Source organism: Carettochelys insculpta, chromosome 1 (assembly GCF_033958435.1).
Source record: "Carettochelys insculpta isolate YL-2023 chromosome 1, ASM3395843v1, whole genome shotgun sequence".
Taxonomy (NCBI): domain Eukaryota; kingdom Metazoa; phylum Chordata; order Testudines; family Carettochelyidae; genus Carettochelys; species Carettochelys insculpta.
In genome coordinates, this window is record NC_134137.1 from 45549700 (window position 1) to 45562654 (window position 12955).

A 12955-nucleotide genomic window follows, 5' to 3' on the forward strand; every position below is an offset into this window, starting at 1 on the left:
TGGGATGGGCAAACACCGTGTGCCATTCCTCTTCATGTCTGAAAGCCGATATAGCGGCAAGGTGGACCTTCAATGAGGATAGGGAGAGTCCGCCTCTCTTGAGGTCCAGTAAATACTCTAGTATTACAGGTATATGCACAGCAGGGGGGCTAATTGCTTGGTAGAACACCATGCAGTGAATCAAGTCCATTTTTGCTTACAGGTCTTCCTGGTGGAAATCCTCCTGCTACTTTCTAGGACTTGTTGCACTCCCTCCGTACATGTGCTCTCTAGGGAGCTGAGCCATGGATTAACCATGCTTGCAGTCGCAGGCCTTGGGGGTGTGGATGCACTATGGACCCCTGGGCTTGCGTGAGCAGATCCGGCGCCACCGGGAGGGGCATCGGTGGACGGTCCAACATGAGCAGGAGTAAGGGGAACCATGGCTGTCGATCCCATGTTGGGACTACTAGGATCATTCGGACTCTCTCTCTCTCCTGGCTTTCTGCAACTTTGTGGATAAGCACTGTGGAAGGAAATGCGTAGAGCAGGGGGCCCCTCCACGAGATCGCGAATGCGTCCCCCAGGGACCCCCATCCCAGTCCTGCCCTGGAGCAGTATTGTGGGCACTTCTTGTTGTATTGAGTGGCAAACAGGTCTATCCGGGGAAATCCCCATGCGTGAAAAATCGGACGTAGCAGATCGGAACGGATCTGCCACTCGTGTGCGAGTGCGAAGCGCCTGCTCAGCTGGTCTGCCTTCACATTGTGAGCACCTGGTAAATACGAGGCTTTCAAGGTTATATTGTTGGCGATGCACCAGTTCCACAATCGGACTGCTTCCGCTTATAAGGCACGGGACCGAGCTCCTCCTTGCCGATTTATATAAAACGTGGTGGAGGTATTGTCTGTACTGATCCCGACTACTTTGCCTTGTATATGGTCTCGAAAGTGTTTGCAGGCATTGAACACTGCTCTGAGCTCCAGTATATTTATGTGCAGTGACTGTTCCGTGGAAGACCACAGTCCTTGCGTCACCTTTTCGCCCATGTGTGCTCCCCACCCTATGTGGGAGGCGTCGGTAGTGAGAAAAACAGATATCTGTGGTTGGTGAAAGGGCACCCCTGTTAGCATGTTCTTGGGGTTCACCCACCATTGCAGGGATCTGCGCACCTCTGTCGTGGGCGACACCACCCTGTGGACGGTGTGTGCTGCCGGTTTGTAGACGCTCGCCAGCCAGTGCTGCATGCTGCGCATATGCAATCGGGCGTTCTGTACCACAAGCGTTGCTGCTGCCATGTGGCCCAGCAGCTGTAAGCACCTCAGAACCGGCACCGTATGTCTGAAGGTGATGACTTGCACGAGGGAACCAATGGCACGAAAGCTGGCATCTGGTAGATAAACCCTTGCTGTGATGGAATTTTTACGTGCCCCTATGAACTCTATGTCCTGTGCGGGGTCTATCTTTGATTTTGCCAGATTGATGACCAGGCCCAGCGAAGAGAACGTGTCTGCTGTGACGCGTATCATGCGAAGTACCTCCTCCTTCGAGGCCTCTTTCAGTAGGCAGTCCTCCAGATATGGGAATATAAACACCCCCTGTCCGTGCAGATAGGCTGAAACCACTGCCAAAGTCTTGGTGAAGACTCTGGGGGCCGAGGAGAGGCCGAACGGCAGAACCTTGTACTGAAAATGTTCTTTGCCTACCATAAACTGGAGAAAACGCCTGTGAGCCGGGTGACTAGTTATGTGGAAATACGCGTCTTGTAAGTCGAGGGCTGCAAACCAATCTCCATCGTCCAGTGCCGTAAGTATAGAGGTGACTGTGATCATCCGAAAGCGTTGTTTGCGCAAGTACCGGTTGAGGCCTCGAAGATCTAGGATGGGCCTCCAGCCTCCTGTCTTTTTCTCTGTGAGGAAGTATCTTGAGTAGAACCCTTTCCCTCGGAGTTGCTCCGGCACTCTTTCCACTGCCCCTATAAGCATAAGATGGCCTACCTCCTGCTTGAGTCTCGCTTTGTGGGAGGCGTCCTTTAGGTGGGGTCTGGGTGGAGGTCGTGGCGGTGGGAGCGACTGGAAGGGAATTGCGTAACCCGTGGCTATGATCTCCAGTACCCATTTGTCTGTGGTGATCTTTTGCCACTGGTCGCAGAATGGTCGGAGGCGATGGTGGAATAGTAGCTTCGGGTGACATTGCACGATGGTAGTGATAGTGCAGCCCTCGATCTGTGTGTCAAACTTGTGGCCTTTGGCCCCGCCCCGAGGACGCATGGCTCTGTTCAGAACATTGCCTGGGAGTTCTGTACTGTTGGTGCTGTTGATGTCGTCCTTGCTTGTAGCCCCTGTGGTACTGGGGACGCTGTGGTTGATACTGGTATCGTCTTTGTTGGGGGTAATACTTTTTCTTTCTGTATGGAGGGGTGTAAATCCCCAAGGTCCTGAGAGTAGCTCTTGAGTCTTTACTGGAATGAAGGACCGAGTCGGTTGATTCGGCAAACAGCTTCTGTGTGTCAAAGGGGAGATCAACGATCTTCGCCTGCAGACCCCTCGGGATACCCGATGTCTGGAGCCAGGACTCCCTGCGCATGACCACTGCTGTAGCTGTTGAGCGTGCTGCCGTATCCGCTACGTCTAGGGCGATCTGAACTCCTGTCCTCGAAGCTGCGTAGCCTTCCTGCATGATGGCCTTGAGCACCAGCTTCTTGTCCTCTGGAAGCGAGTCCATGAGGGAAGTCAGCCTGGAGTAGTTGTCAAAATTATGGTTCACTAGATGCGCTGCGTAATTTGCCATTCTCAACAGCAGGGTAGAGGAGGAGTAGACCTTTCTGCCGAACAACTCTAGTTTCTTGGCATCTTTGTCCGTTCCCCCGTCTTGTACTGAGAAGTTTTCGACCTCTGTTGAGACGATTCCACCACCAGAGAATTTGGTTGCGGGTGGCTGAACAGAAACTCCATGCCCTTCGCCGGGACGAAGTACTTCTTATCCGCTCTCTTGTTTATAGGTGGAGTGGACGCAGGGGTCTGCCATATTGTGGTGGCGGACTCCATGATTGCTTCATCAAGCGGAATAGCTATTTTGGAAGAGGCTGGAGCTCTCAGGTTTTTAAGGAGCTTATGGTGTTTCTCCTGCATCTCTGCTGTTTGGATGCCTTGCGTGAAGGCCACCCTTTTAAACAGCTCTTGGAACTGTTTGAGATCGTCCGGAGGATGGACGTCCCCTGTGGCCGTGGCCTCGTCAGGGCAACATAGCAAGGAACCGCTAGGGTAAGCCTCTCTGGACCCCTCTGGGTCCTGTTGACGGTGATACATCCTCTCACTAGATACTTGCGAGGGAAAATCTCAGGGTTCCAGAATCAACTCCCCCTGAGATATCTGCGTTTCCGTCCCCGTCCGCGATTGCCCTCGGGGATATTGAACCGTCTGGGGGGATCTGTCCCTGGGAGTATGCCTATGGTGTCTATGCCCCACGTGATAGGGGCGACCATGGCAACATGGGCACTGTTCCGGAGATGGAGACCTGGACCACTCTGGAGGCGCATACCCCCTGCGTCTGGGGGAGCGAGATCATCTGGGTGATTGAGATAATGGAGAGACTGATTTGTGGCAGTACTCCAGGGGTTCAAAGCCCAGGAAGGGCGATGGTGGTCCGAGCCATGGTGATGCTGGCTGTAGGAACGGGGATGGGGGCTCAGGGTATACTGGAGGTGACCCCTGCCGCCTTGTTGGAGTCCGCAGCATAAGTGGAGGGCTTAAAGCGAGTAGCCCTGCAGCCCTGTCTGGAGAAGGGCTACGGTGCTGGGTTTTCTGTGCTGCCTTTCCTCTCCCCTGTGGGGCTGGCTCCACCCCTTTCCGCGTCGGGGATCTCGGCCCCGCTGTCTGCGCCGCGCTCGGCATGCTCCACTGCGGTGCCACACGGGTGGTCTCCACTGGTGCCTGCAGGCCGCGTGCCTGCGAGCTCTGCACCACCGGTTCCCCGGGGATCGGTGCCACTAGCTGCGGTGCCGCCGGTTCCGGCACTTGCCTGGCCGCCGCCCTGCCCGCGGTGTGGGGCGGCTGTTTGATTATCGGAGGCTCAGCCTCTGCCACGTGCGTCTCCACGCTGCCGCCACTCAGCTGTGACTGCGGCTGGGGGCTATGCGCTCCACCTGTCCCGCTCGCTGTGGCTGCCGGCAGGGATCGGGTTGGTGAAAGCTTCCTCCGTTTTTGCGCTGATGGGGTTAGGGAAGCAGCTTTCCTTTTATGGGCCCCTGCGGGTCGGGTCCCTCCTGCTGAGGCCGCTCCAGCGCGTCTGGCTGGAGGGCCTTGTCAAAGAGCAGTATTTTCAGCCGCATCTCTCTGTCCTTCCTTGCTCTGGCTGTGAGCTTTGCGCAGAAGGAGCATTTCTGGGTGACATGAGATTCCCCGAGGCACCTAATGCACTGACTGTGCCCATCGGAGGCCAGCATCGCTTCGCGACATGACTCACACTTTTTGAATCCTGAAGAGGACATTGTGGTGAGTCTTTGAGTTGTTAATAGGGTACTTAGCACCTTCTCTGTGCCTGTTCCCCTCTCGGACTCAGCCTGCCACAGCAGGAGGCCTAATGGCCTTACGTCCCTGGGCCTCCGCTGCTCCGCTTGCTACTAAGGCTGTAAAACTTTACTTTTTACTCTCTTTTCTTTTTTTCTTAAAACAATAACAAGTTAACTTAAGCTAAAAGACTGAAAAGAAACTCTAAACACTTTAAAAACATTAAATACGCTAACTCTGGCCGTAGCCTGAGCGGATTCTGTCTGCAGCCGATGGCGGTTAAAGAGGAACTGGCGGGGACCGGATCACGCACGTGGCCTGGAGTGCGCAAGGGAGCGGCGCGCGCCGGCGCATGCGCAGTCCGGCAGAAACTGCTGGAAAGATCTGACCTGCGGCGCCGGGGCAAGCCCGACACCTATCGTGGAGCACCCACGGGGACACTCGAGGAAGAAAGTATCTTCAAGGTGATAATATTTTCAAACAAAAAAAAACAAGCAAACAAACAAACAGAAAACCTAACAGGACCTTCACAGATGCAACCTCTGAAAGAAAAAGTAGTCAGGGGGGAAAAGGGGAGGAAATAAAATTTTATTCGACCTACAAAAGACAAAATTGGGAGGCATACAACATAGTAAACCAGAGCTGGCCCAAGGTGAATTTGTAGCCTCATAACTCATTTTATTCTCTCTTTTACAGTGGTTTTTAAAGCCTGGTTACTTAGTGCATCATTGTGCACTAACCTTTTCTACTACGTGAACTTGTTAAAATTTACTGTTTTCCTGCCATAAGTTCTTTTTTTTACTTATTCTTTGCTCTTCTCCTTCTTCCCTTCCCCCTCAGCATACAACTCTCTTTTTCCAGTTTGTATTTTCCACTCAATATCATTTATCCACATTGCATAACAGTTCTGTCTCTCGTCCTCCATCTCTTCCCACTCCAATTTGTTAAACGTTCTTCCGAGTTACCAATCTCTCCCCACTCTTCCTCTAGTGTTCTTTTCCTCTGGACACTTATGGCAACATTGTTAGTACAGGTTGAACCTCTCTAGCCCAGCACTCTCTTAGCCAGCAACATCCGTAATCCAGCATGATTTTTAATTAGCAGTACGAGCAATTATCATGGATGTGGTCAAGTTTTTCATGGTCCCATAAAGTTTTGTTTTCTGCCACTAGTCCTGGGCTCTCAGTGTTCTGTGCTGTTACTTAGTTTAATTCATCCCTAATGTCTTCTAAGTGCCCAGTAAGTAGTAGAAGAGTTGGTAATGCTGATAGGCAATACTGAACTCCCATAGTCTAGCAAATTCTCTCATCTGGCACTGGTCAGGTTCAACCTGCATTACCAAAAATTGTTGTACAAAAAGAAAAAGTACCCTTTTTTGAATGTGTTGGTGAGACTACCGCCAGCATATGACTCAGTGACATGCCCCTCTCAGAGTGGAGGATTTTTTCCAGTAACATATGTTTTCAATGAGTCACGAAACACAAAGAGGTGCTATTAATATTAATTTTCAATCTAATAAGCATCTACGTTCATTTGCATCTCACTCTAAACACTGAACAACGATTCTGCTAGACTGTGTTTGTGATGAACAGAGTGTAAAACTTAAACACTATAGAGCAAGGGTGGGCAAGATAAGGTGTGTAGACTGGATCGGGCCCATGGATTGCCCCACTGGGACCCTCAGGCTCGGAGCCACCAGCCACTTAAGAGCAACCCTTTATGTGGCTTCCTGCTCCAGACAAAGGGCGAGGGGGAAGCTTCATGTGCTACCCATGCTCCCTTGCAAAATCTCGCAGCTCTCACTGGCCAGTTTCCTTTCCAGGAGACAAGACCCCCCCGCTTAGATTCTGCACTCTTCCTTCTACACCCCTACTCCCCTCTCAGGCCCTGCTCCCAAAGCCCCTGCAGCAGATCATAACACCCTCCTTCATCCAATCTCCCTTTCAGACCCCAAACCCTCTCCTGAACTGCAGTCCCCTACCCCCAGCTCCCTTCTGCACCCCACCTCTACCTGAGACCCTGCACCCCCTGCATAGAAAAGTGCAGCGCTTGAACACTTAACAAAATCTTGGAGTGGCTCCCCGCATCAAAATTATTGCCGACCCCTGCTATAGAGGAATAAGTTTTGAATTAACACAAAAATATCTCACTTAAGCTACGTCTACATGTGAAGCCTACATCGAAGTAGCTTATTTCGATGTAGCGACATTGAAATTGGCTATTTTGATGAATAACATCTACACGTCCTCCAGGGCTGGCAACGTCGACGTTCAACATCGACGTTGCGCAGCACCACATCGAAATAGGCGCTGCGCGGGAACGTCTACATGTCAAAGTAGCACACATCAAAATAAGGGTGCCAGGCACAGCTGCAGACAGGGTCACAGGGCGGACTCAACAGCAAGCCGCTCCCTTAAAGGGCCCCTCCCAGACACAGTTGCACTAAACACCACAAGATCCACAGAGCCGACAACTGGTTGCAGACCCTGTGCATGCAGCATGGATCCCCAGCTGCAGCAGCAGCAGCCCTGGGCTAAGGGCTGCTGCACACGGTGACCATAGAGCCCTGCAGGGGCTGGAGAGAGAGCATCTCTCAACCCCTCAGCTGATGGCCACCATGGCGGACCCCGCTATTTCGATGTTGCGGGACACGGATCATCTACATGTGCCCTACTTCAACGTTCAACTTCGAAGTAGGGCGCTATTCCCATCCCCTCATGGGGTTAGCGGCTTTGACGTCTCGCCGCCTAACGTCGATGTTAACATCGAAATAGCGCCCAACATGTGTGGCCATGACGGGCGCTATTTCGAAGTTAGTGCCGCTACTTCGAAGTAGCGTGCATGTGTAGACACGGCTTTAATGATACAATAACGTTATTTTCACCAGTCTTCCAATACTTTATAATAAAGGTGGATTGATCACTAGGGTCTGATGCTCACTTCAGCATACTGAATACGTTACTGCCAACAAATCATTAAGAAACTTTACAGGTTCCCAGTTCTTTTTTGGGGGGTCCACTAACAGTAGCTTTTATTTGGCTGTACTGTTTCATTCTTCCTTTCCTGTCAGCTGATTGGTCATTAGGAATGTCCTGGGACCAGTAGAGTTCTCTAATCACAATATGGCCTTTCTCAGATTGTTTCCTTAGAAACATACACACGCCTAAGGACTGGTGAGATACATGGCCACAAATGTTACATGATTGTGAACATTTGGTGCAAACCCAAATGGCATTAATTTAGAACTGGTAGAACTCTTTCCTTAATGAAAATCAGAGATGCATCAGGTGGTAGAAATGTACTCAAAAAGGGATGTTAAAATCCAGGGCATGTAAAAGAGGTATAATTTTTCCTAAGGACACCATTATTGTTACTTTCACCAGATTTGAAAACCTGTTACCAAGATCCAGAATGGTTTTGAACCCTCCTGTTATGAACATCAGCAAATCCCTGGAATAAACCACCTTTTTATTTCACCTGGCAGCACACTTTTCTAAGAGCCATTTGATTTCTTGCAAGCTCTTCCTCCTGCTGGTGAATGTGAGAATATTTAAGAGCAACACTTTTGATGTAATTTCTCCAAAGCAATTCTGTAGCCCATTAGACAGTGCTGAGAATTCATGTGCTCTCAGCAGCCATGAGCCACTAAGGAAAAGACATCACCAGGCTGCTCCACAAAGACAGACCCTTCAAGCAGATACTGCTATAGTTTGGCAATTTGCTGTAGATTTTTGCTGCTTGTGGTTTTACTCGGAGATGGAGTGCCCCAACTCTGAGTACACTAATCACTATGCCAGAGTAAACGTGTAGGTGGACTCTGTTCTGGTTCCTTTTTCTTAGCCCTTGAGGAACAAGAGAGTGGCTGAGGAAACAATGAATGATTTTCCTTTCTTTAGGTCTTTCTGTTCTTCTCCAAAAGATTCTTCATATGAATTAACTTCATGCTTCTGCTGAACCTCTGTATGAAAGCCGGATAAACGTACCCAGCCTATCAAAGAGCATCAGTCCCACAAACAACTGCAGTCAACACATAGGTTCTTTCACAATCTGTAAAATGGGACAAGCTAACCATAGACGAAGGCATTTAAGAGTCCCACAGAAAAGATATATAAGTATATCACTATTTTATAGATTAGGAAATGGAACTTCAGAAGGGTTAAGTGACTTGCCCAGCCAGCACTGTGGTCTAGTGAAATAAGCATTTATTTAACAATGGTCAATTCATGGGTTCTTATGCACTGAGTTGCACTCTGACCTTGGGCAAGTTAAGATCTGAGGCAGTTACCCAAACTGTAAATTGCAAAGATATATTTGCCTACTTTGTAACTCGTGGAAAGGTAATTTCTAATGTACGTGCTAACTGTAAAGGTCAATCAACTGCAAAGGCAAGAGAACTCAGGCCATTCCAGGTATGAGAAAACATCCACATAATATATTTTAAACAATTTTCAATAACAATTTTTCTGTCATTTTTGTTGGTAAAGCCCAAATAGATAGAAAGTCGCCTTTTTATAAAAGTATACCCTAAGGGGAAAAATCATTCAGCACTGCTAATAAACAAGTCGAGATTTATATTCTTAAGTTATATTTTTACACTAATGTGTAGCAAATTTACAGCTATTAGCTCTTATCATAAAAAGGAGCCACACAGTTTCTCCCCCTTACTATGTTTCTTCTCCAAATAGCTATTCTTAGGATTGTGTCAGTTTTAATATTACTCTCCAGGGCAGAGACATAGAAGGATAATAACTGTTCATGCATATTACAGCCAATACCTTTGATACACAGTAACAACAAAACCACTGAACTATCTGATCATGTAAATTTCTAAAAATGTCATCTGAATCAAGTAAACATCCATGGATACTTAAAACAGCCACTAAGAGTAAGTCTATGGTATGCAGCTTTTTACAAGGCTGTGTCAATACAGCCCTGTTACTAAAAGACTGCATGCATGGACGATTTTGTTTTCACTTTTGCCAACAAAATACTTCATCTCCAAAAAGCGAGTTTTCGCTTAGAGCGAAGAGCACTCCTACTGACAAAGCAGTGTTCCCATGTGAACTTAGTGCAGCAAAGCCTTGTTGTTCATGAGGTGGGGGCAGATGTAGGAGAGGGAAAGTAAGCACCCATCAATGACAAGAGGAAGTTTTAACAGGTATTTTAATCAAAATTTCAATTCAAGTTTAAACTTGTTAGACAATGATTTAAATTATTTCAATGGCTCTTTATTACTAATTATATTGTTCTAAGCACTACATAAATCTCTTACACATCTGATTACTGTAATAAAAAATTAACTAAAAGTTAACAGCAACTTTCCCTCAAACAAAATTAATGAACCTCAGAAAACATATTGTAAAATGGGGCTATGATAGCCAAACATTACTAAGTCACTACAAATCTACTATGTTCTTATATTTCTTGTTAATTTGATGTTCATTATAAATGCAATGTAAAGAACAACCCAACTCTTTCAAGAACAAAAAAAAAAAAAAAGCAATTCAAGAACAGTACTCACCACTTCTTCCAGTGCAGCACTCCTCCCAAAAGAACAGGTGAGGTGTGTGAGGCAGTTAACAAATGAAGAGAAAAGTTCATTTGGAATGGCAGTTAAAACATTGCGAGGAAACACAGTTACCAAGTTGCTGAAAATACTGGAGATTCCCACCGCTTCAGAGTCCTCTATTTCAATTCTACAGATAAAAAGACCAGATGGTTTTTGTTGTTGTTTTCTTTCTTTTTTCTTGTCAGAAATTAGGAAAAAAAGCTTAAAATTGATCACTTTATGGCTGAATTTTTTTTCATTTAAGACACCAATATATACTTTACACTCTTTTCAGGAAATGCTTCTTAAAACCAATCTTATTCCATTTTAATAGTCCAACTCCAAACAAGTTATGCAAAGAAATAAATCATACTGCCCTCTCCTTCCACTCCAAAGTAAACATTAAAAGATGCCATCAAATTTAAAGGGCAAGTGTACATACCCATTGATTGTATTCAGTAATCCCTCAATGAAATGTGCCAGATAATCAACTTGTGAACTTTCATCAGGAAAGACTGGCCCATGCAGAGAAGCCAGTTGTGCTAGGCACTGTAGAGAGTCTTGTGCCATATCTGTATCCTCTCTGACTTTTCGATGTACCTTTTATAAGGTGAAATAAATTAATAATACATAGAAAAAGTAGCATGGACTTACAATAGTCACTTGTCTCTTAATCCAAAGGAGCAGACACCAAAAATAGCTTACTCTAATTTCTAGCAAATTTGAAGTGACATGGCTTCTATAGTATCTCCCTAATCCAGAGTTAACATCAAGATTACTCCTCAGCTTATTAGTGTCATAAGCCATGACTTAAGTCACTAAAACTAACACTTAATTAGGTCCTACTTACATTTTAGAAATTGAACTCTCTAGTGCATGTTGCGTCTTAAAGAGAGAAACAGATGCCAGCCAGACATACTGCTCCTTCTAAAAACAGCAATAATGACAGTCATCTGTATTATGCTAACTATGCCTTAAGCTACAGCGTCTTGCTAAAGTTAGTGGATAAATTCAATCAAGATTATATGGATGCTTCTTTAGCAGAAGTAAACACTGAAGGCACACAAAACAAGAGCACCTCACCCGAGGCAACACCTCTGCATCCACTAAATCTTTTTTTCATCCCTATGAATGGAGTATTACTTCTTATATGGTTATTTCTGGATGAAAATAAGTTTAACGTAGCAATGTATTTAAACACATTCTTAGATATGTATTAGAATTATGAATCATGGACTTCAAGGCTTCTCTTAGGACAAGCATTTTATTTCTACAGGACATAATAGTATCATACAATGGTACAATAAATCCTAGTATAGTCAGCCTTTCAAAAAAAAAAAAAAGTTTTGTTAAGCTGATATATATAAAAGTAATGTTAAATCTCTGTAGCCATTTCTGTATTTAGCCATCTCAAATTTTATCCAAGCAGTACTCATGCAACTAACATGAACCTCTAAATTATACAGAAAGATAAAAAATAACTATTTTCATTTCTGAAAGATTAAATCACATGAACTCTCTAGTGCATGTTGCGTCTTAGAGAGAGAAACAGAATTTTGGAATTTAAAACAAATGTTTTCAATAACTCCCTACTAAAATAAATCTTACACCATGTAGAAATTAGATTTTTCTCCTTCAAAATGTCAGTCTTAAAAACTTAGACATATTCAAATTTATTAGTTCAAAAAAGTGTGCAAGTTATTACTGTTCATTTAATTTTTGTATTTGAACAAGAATTTGATATTCACAGATGCACAGGCTGCAGTACTTCAAATTGCAAAATTAATGCTAAAAGACTTATGGAGTGCTTCTTAAAACAAAAGTAACAGTATGCTGTTTTGATTTTTGTTCCTTCACAAATGATTTAACAATTTGTTGTATTTTTTATTTTCTATCAAGTAAAATAAATGTTTAGTATTAAGAAGTGTTTATGTACTGTATGTGATTGACAAGACAGTTACTCAAAATTTAACACTGAAGAACAAATCAGACATCACATATGTAACTCAGGAACTGCTTGACACACTTAGAAAGGGTTAACTTGTAAACCCAAAAGTTATTTGCATTAGGAGATTCACAGCTGACAGTAGCAACTGTCTAGATTGTCTAGACAGCTGTTCAGATTGTGTGTGTAGCTGTTAAGAGTTCTGACAGGATGTTTTTCACCTTTTCAAAAACTGCTGGAGCAAGATAAATTTATCAATAATAAAAAAACCTGAACATAAATGAGCACTCAAACTCGTGTGTCAGACAAATCACCTTTGGTTCTATAGATTTACATATGTTACCTAGTGCCCACCCCATAAGAGTTTTCAGTATATTATTTCTCTGATTAGCAAAGGGAATCCTAGCTTGAAAAATGGTGAGCTGTAAGATCCCAAGAGATGTGATATAAAGTAAGATAAGCACAGCGGTCTACATAAATTTCAATGCTGTTGCTAGGCTGACTGCATATCAAGCAAATATTAACAAAAATTAGTCATGGAAAGTTACTTTTATCCAACTTTCATATCAGGTTTTTAAAAACAAAATAAAAAAATAACCATGTGGTGTTCTGCTATTTTTCTAGTCAGCAGATCTATTGACTTTTTTTTATTCAGCTTATAATGTATAAAATTTTATACTAAACCTAGATGGAGAAATACAAAGATGTTGCTAGTCTTCAACTGTTCTACTAAGCAAAGTGTTACAGCAGCAGTCAAAATCTGTGGTTCAGCTGGACCTTTGTATACTAGCATACACCTTAGTTAAAAAGGTAACTGATAACACTGCTTACTCATTATGCTCATAATTTCATCTGGTGAAGAGATATGTCCAAGATACAAAACAAATACATAAATTATTTTTCTTCTAAAAATTTATCAAGATACTTTCGTACACACTTGACAGGAAAAAAATTCAATAGTCCATCATCTTAGAA

At 44.7% G+C, this 12955-nt stretch overlaps 1 protein-coding gene across 1 annotated transcript in view; it reads right to left on the minus strand.

Annotated features, from left to right (window-relative positions):
- XPO4 (exportin 4) overlaps positions 1–12955 on the minus strand; it is a 145337-nt gene that overhangs the window by 48688 nt on the left and 83694 nt on the right. The window contains exons 8-9 of the mRNA XM_074985345.1: positions 10478–10635; positions 10009–10183 (exon numbers count right to left, since the gene is read on the minus strand). Of these exons, the coding sequence (XP_074841446.1) occupies positions 10009–10183; positions 10478–10635 (333 nt within the window). The remainder of the gene's footprint in view (positions 1–10008; positions 10184–10477; positions 10636–12955) is intronic.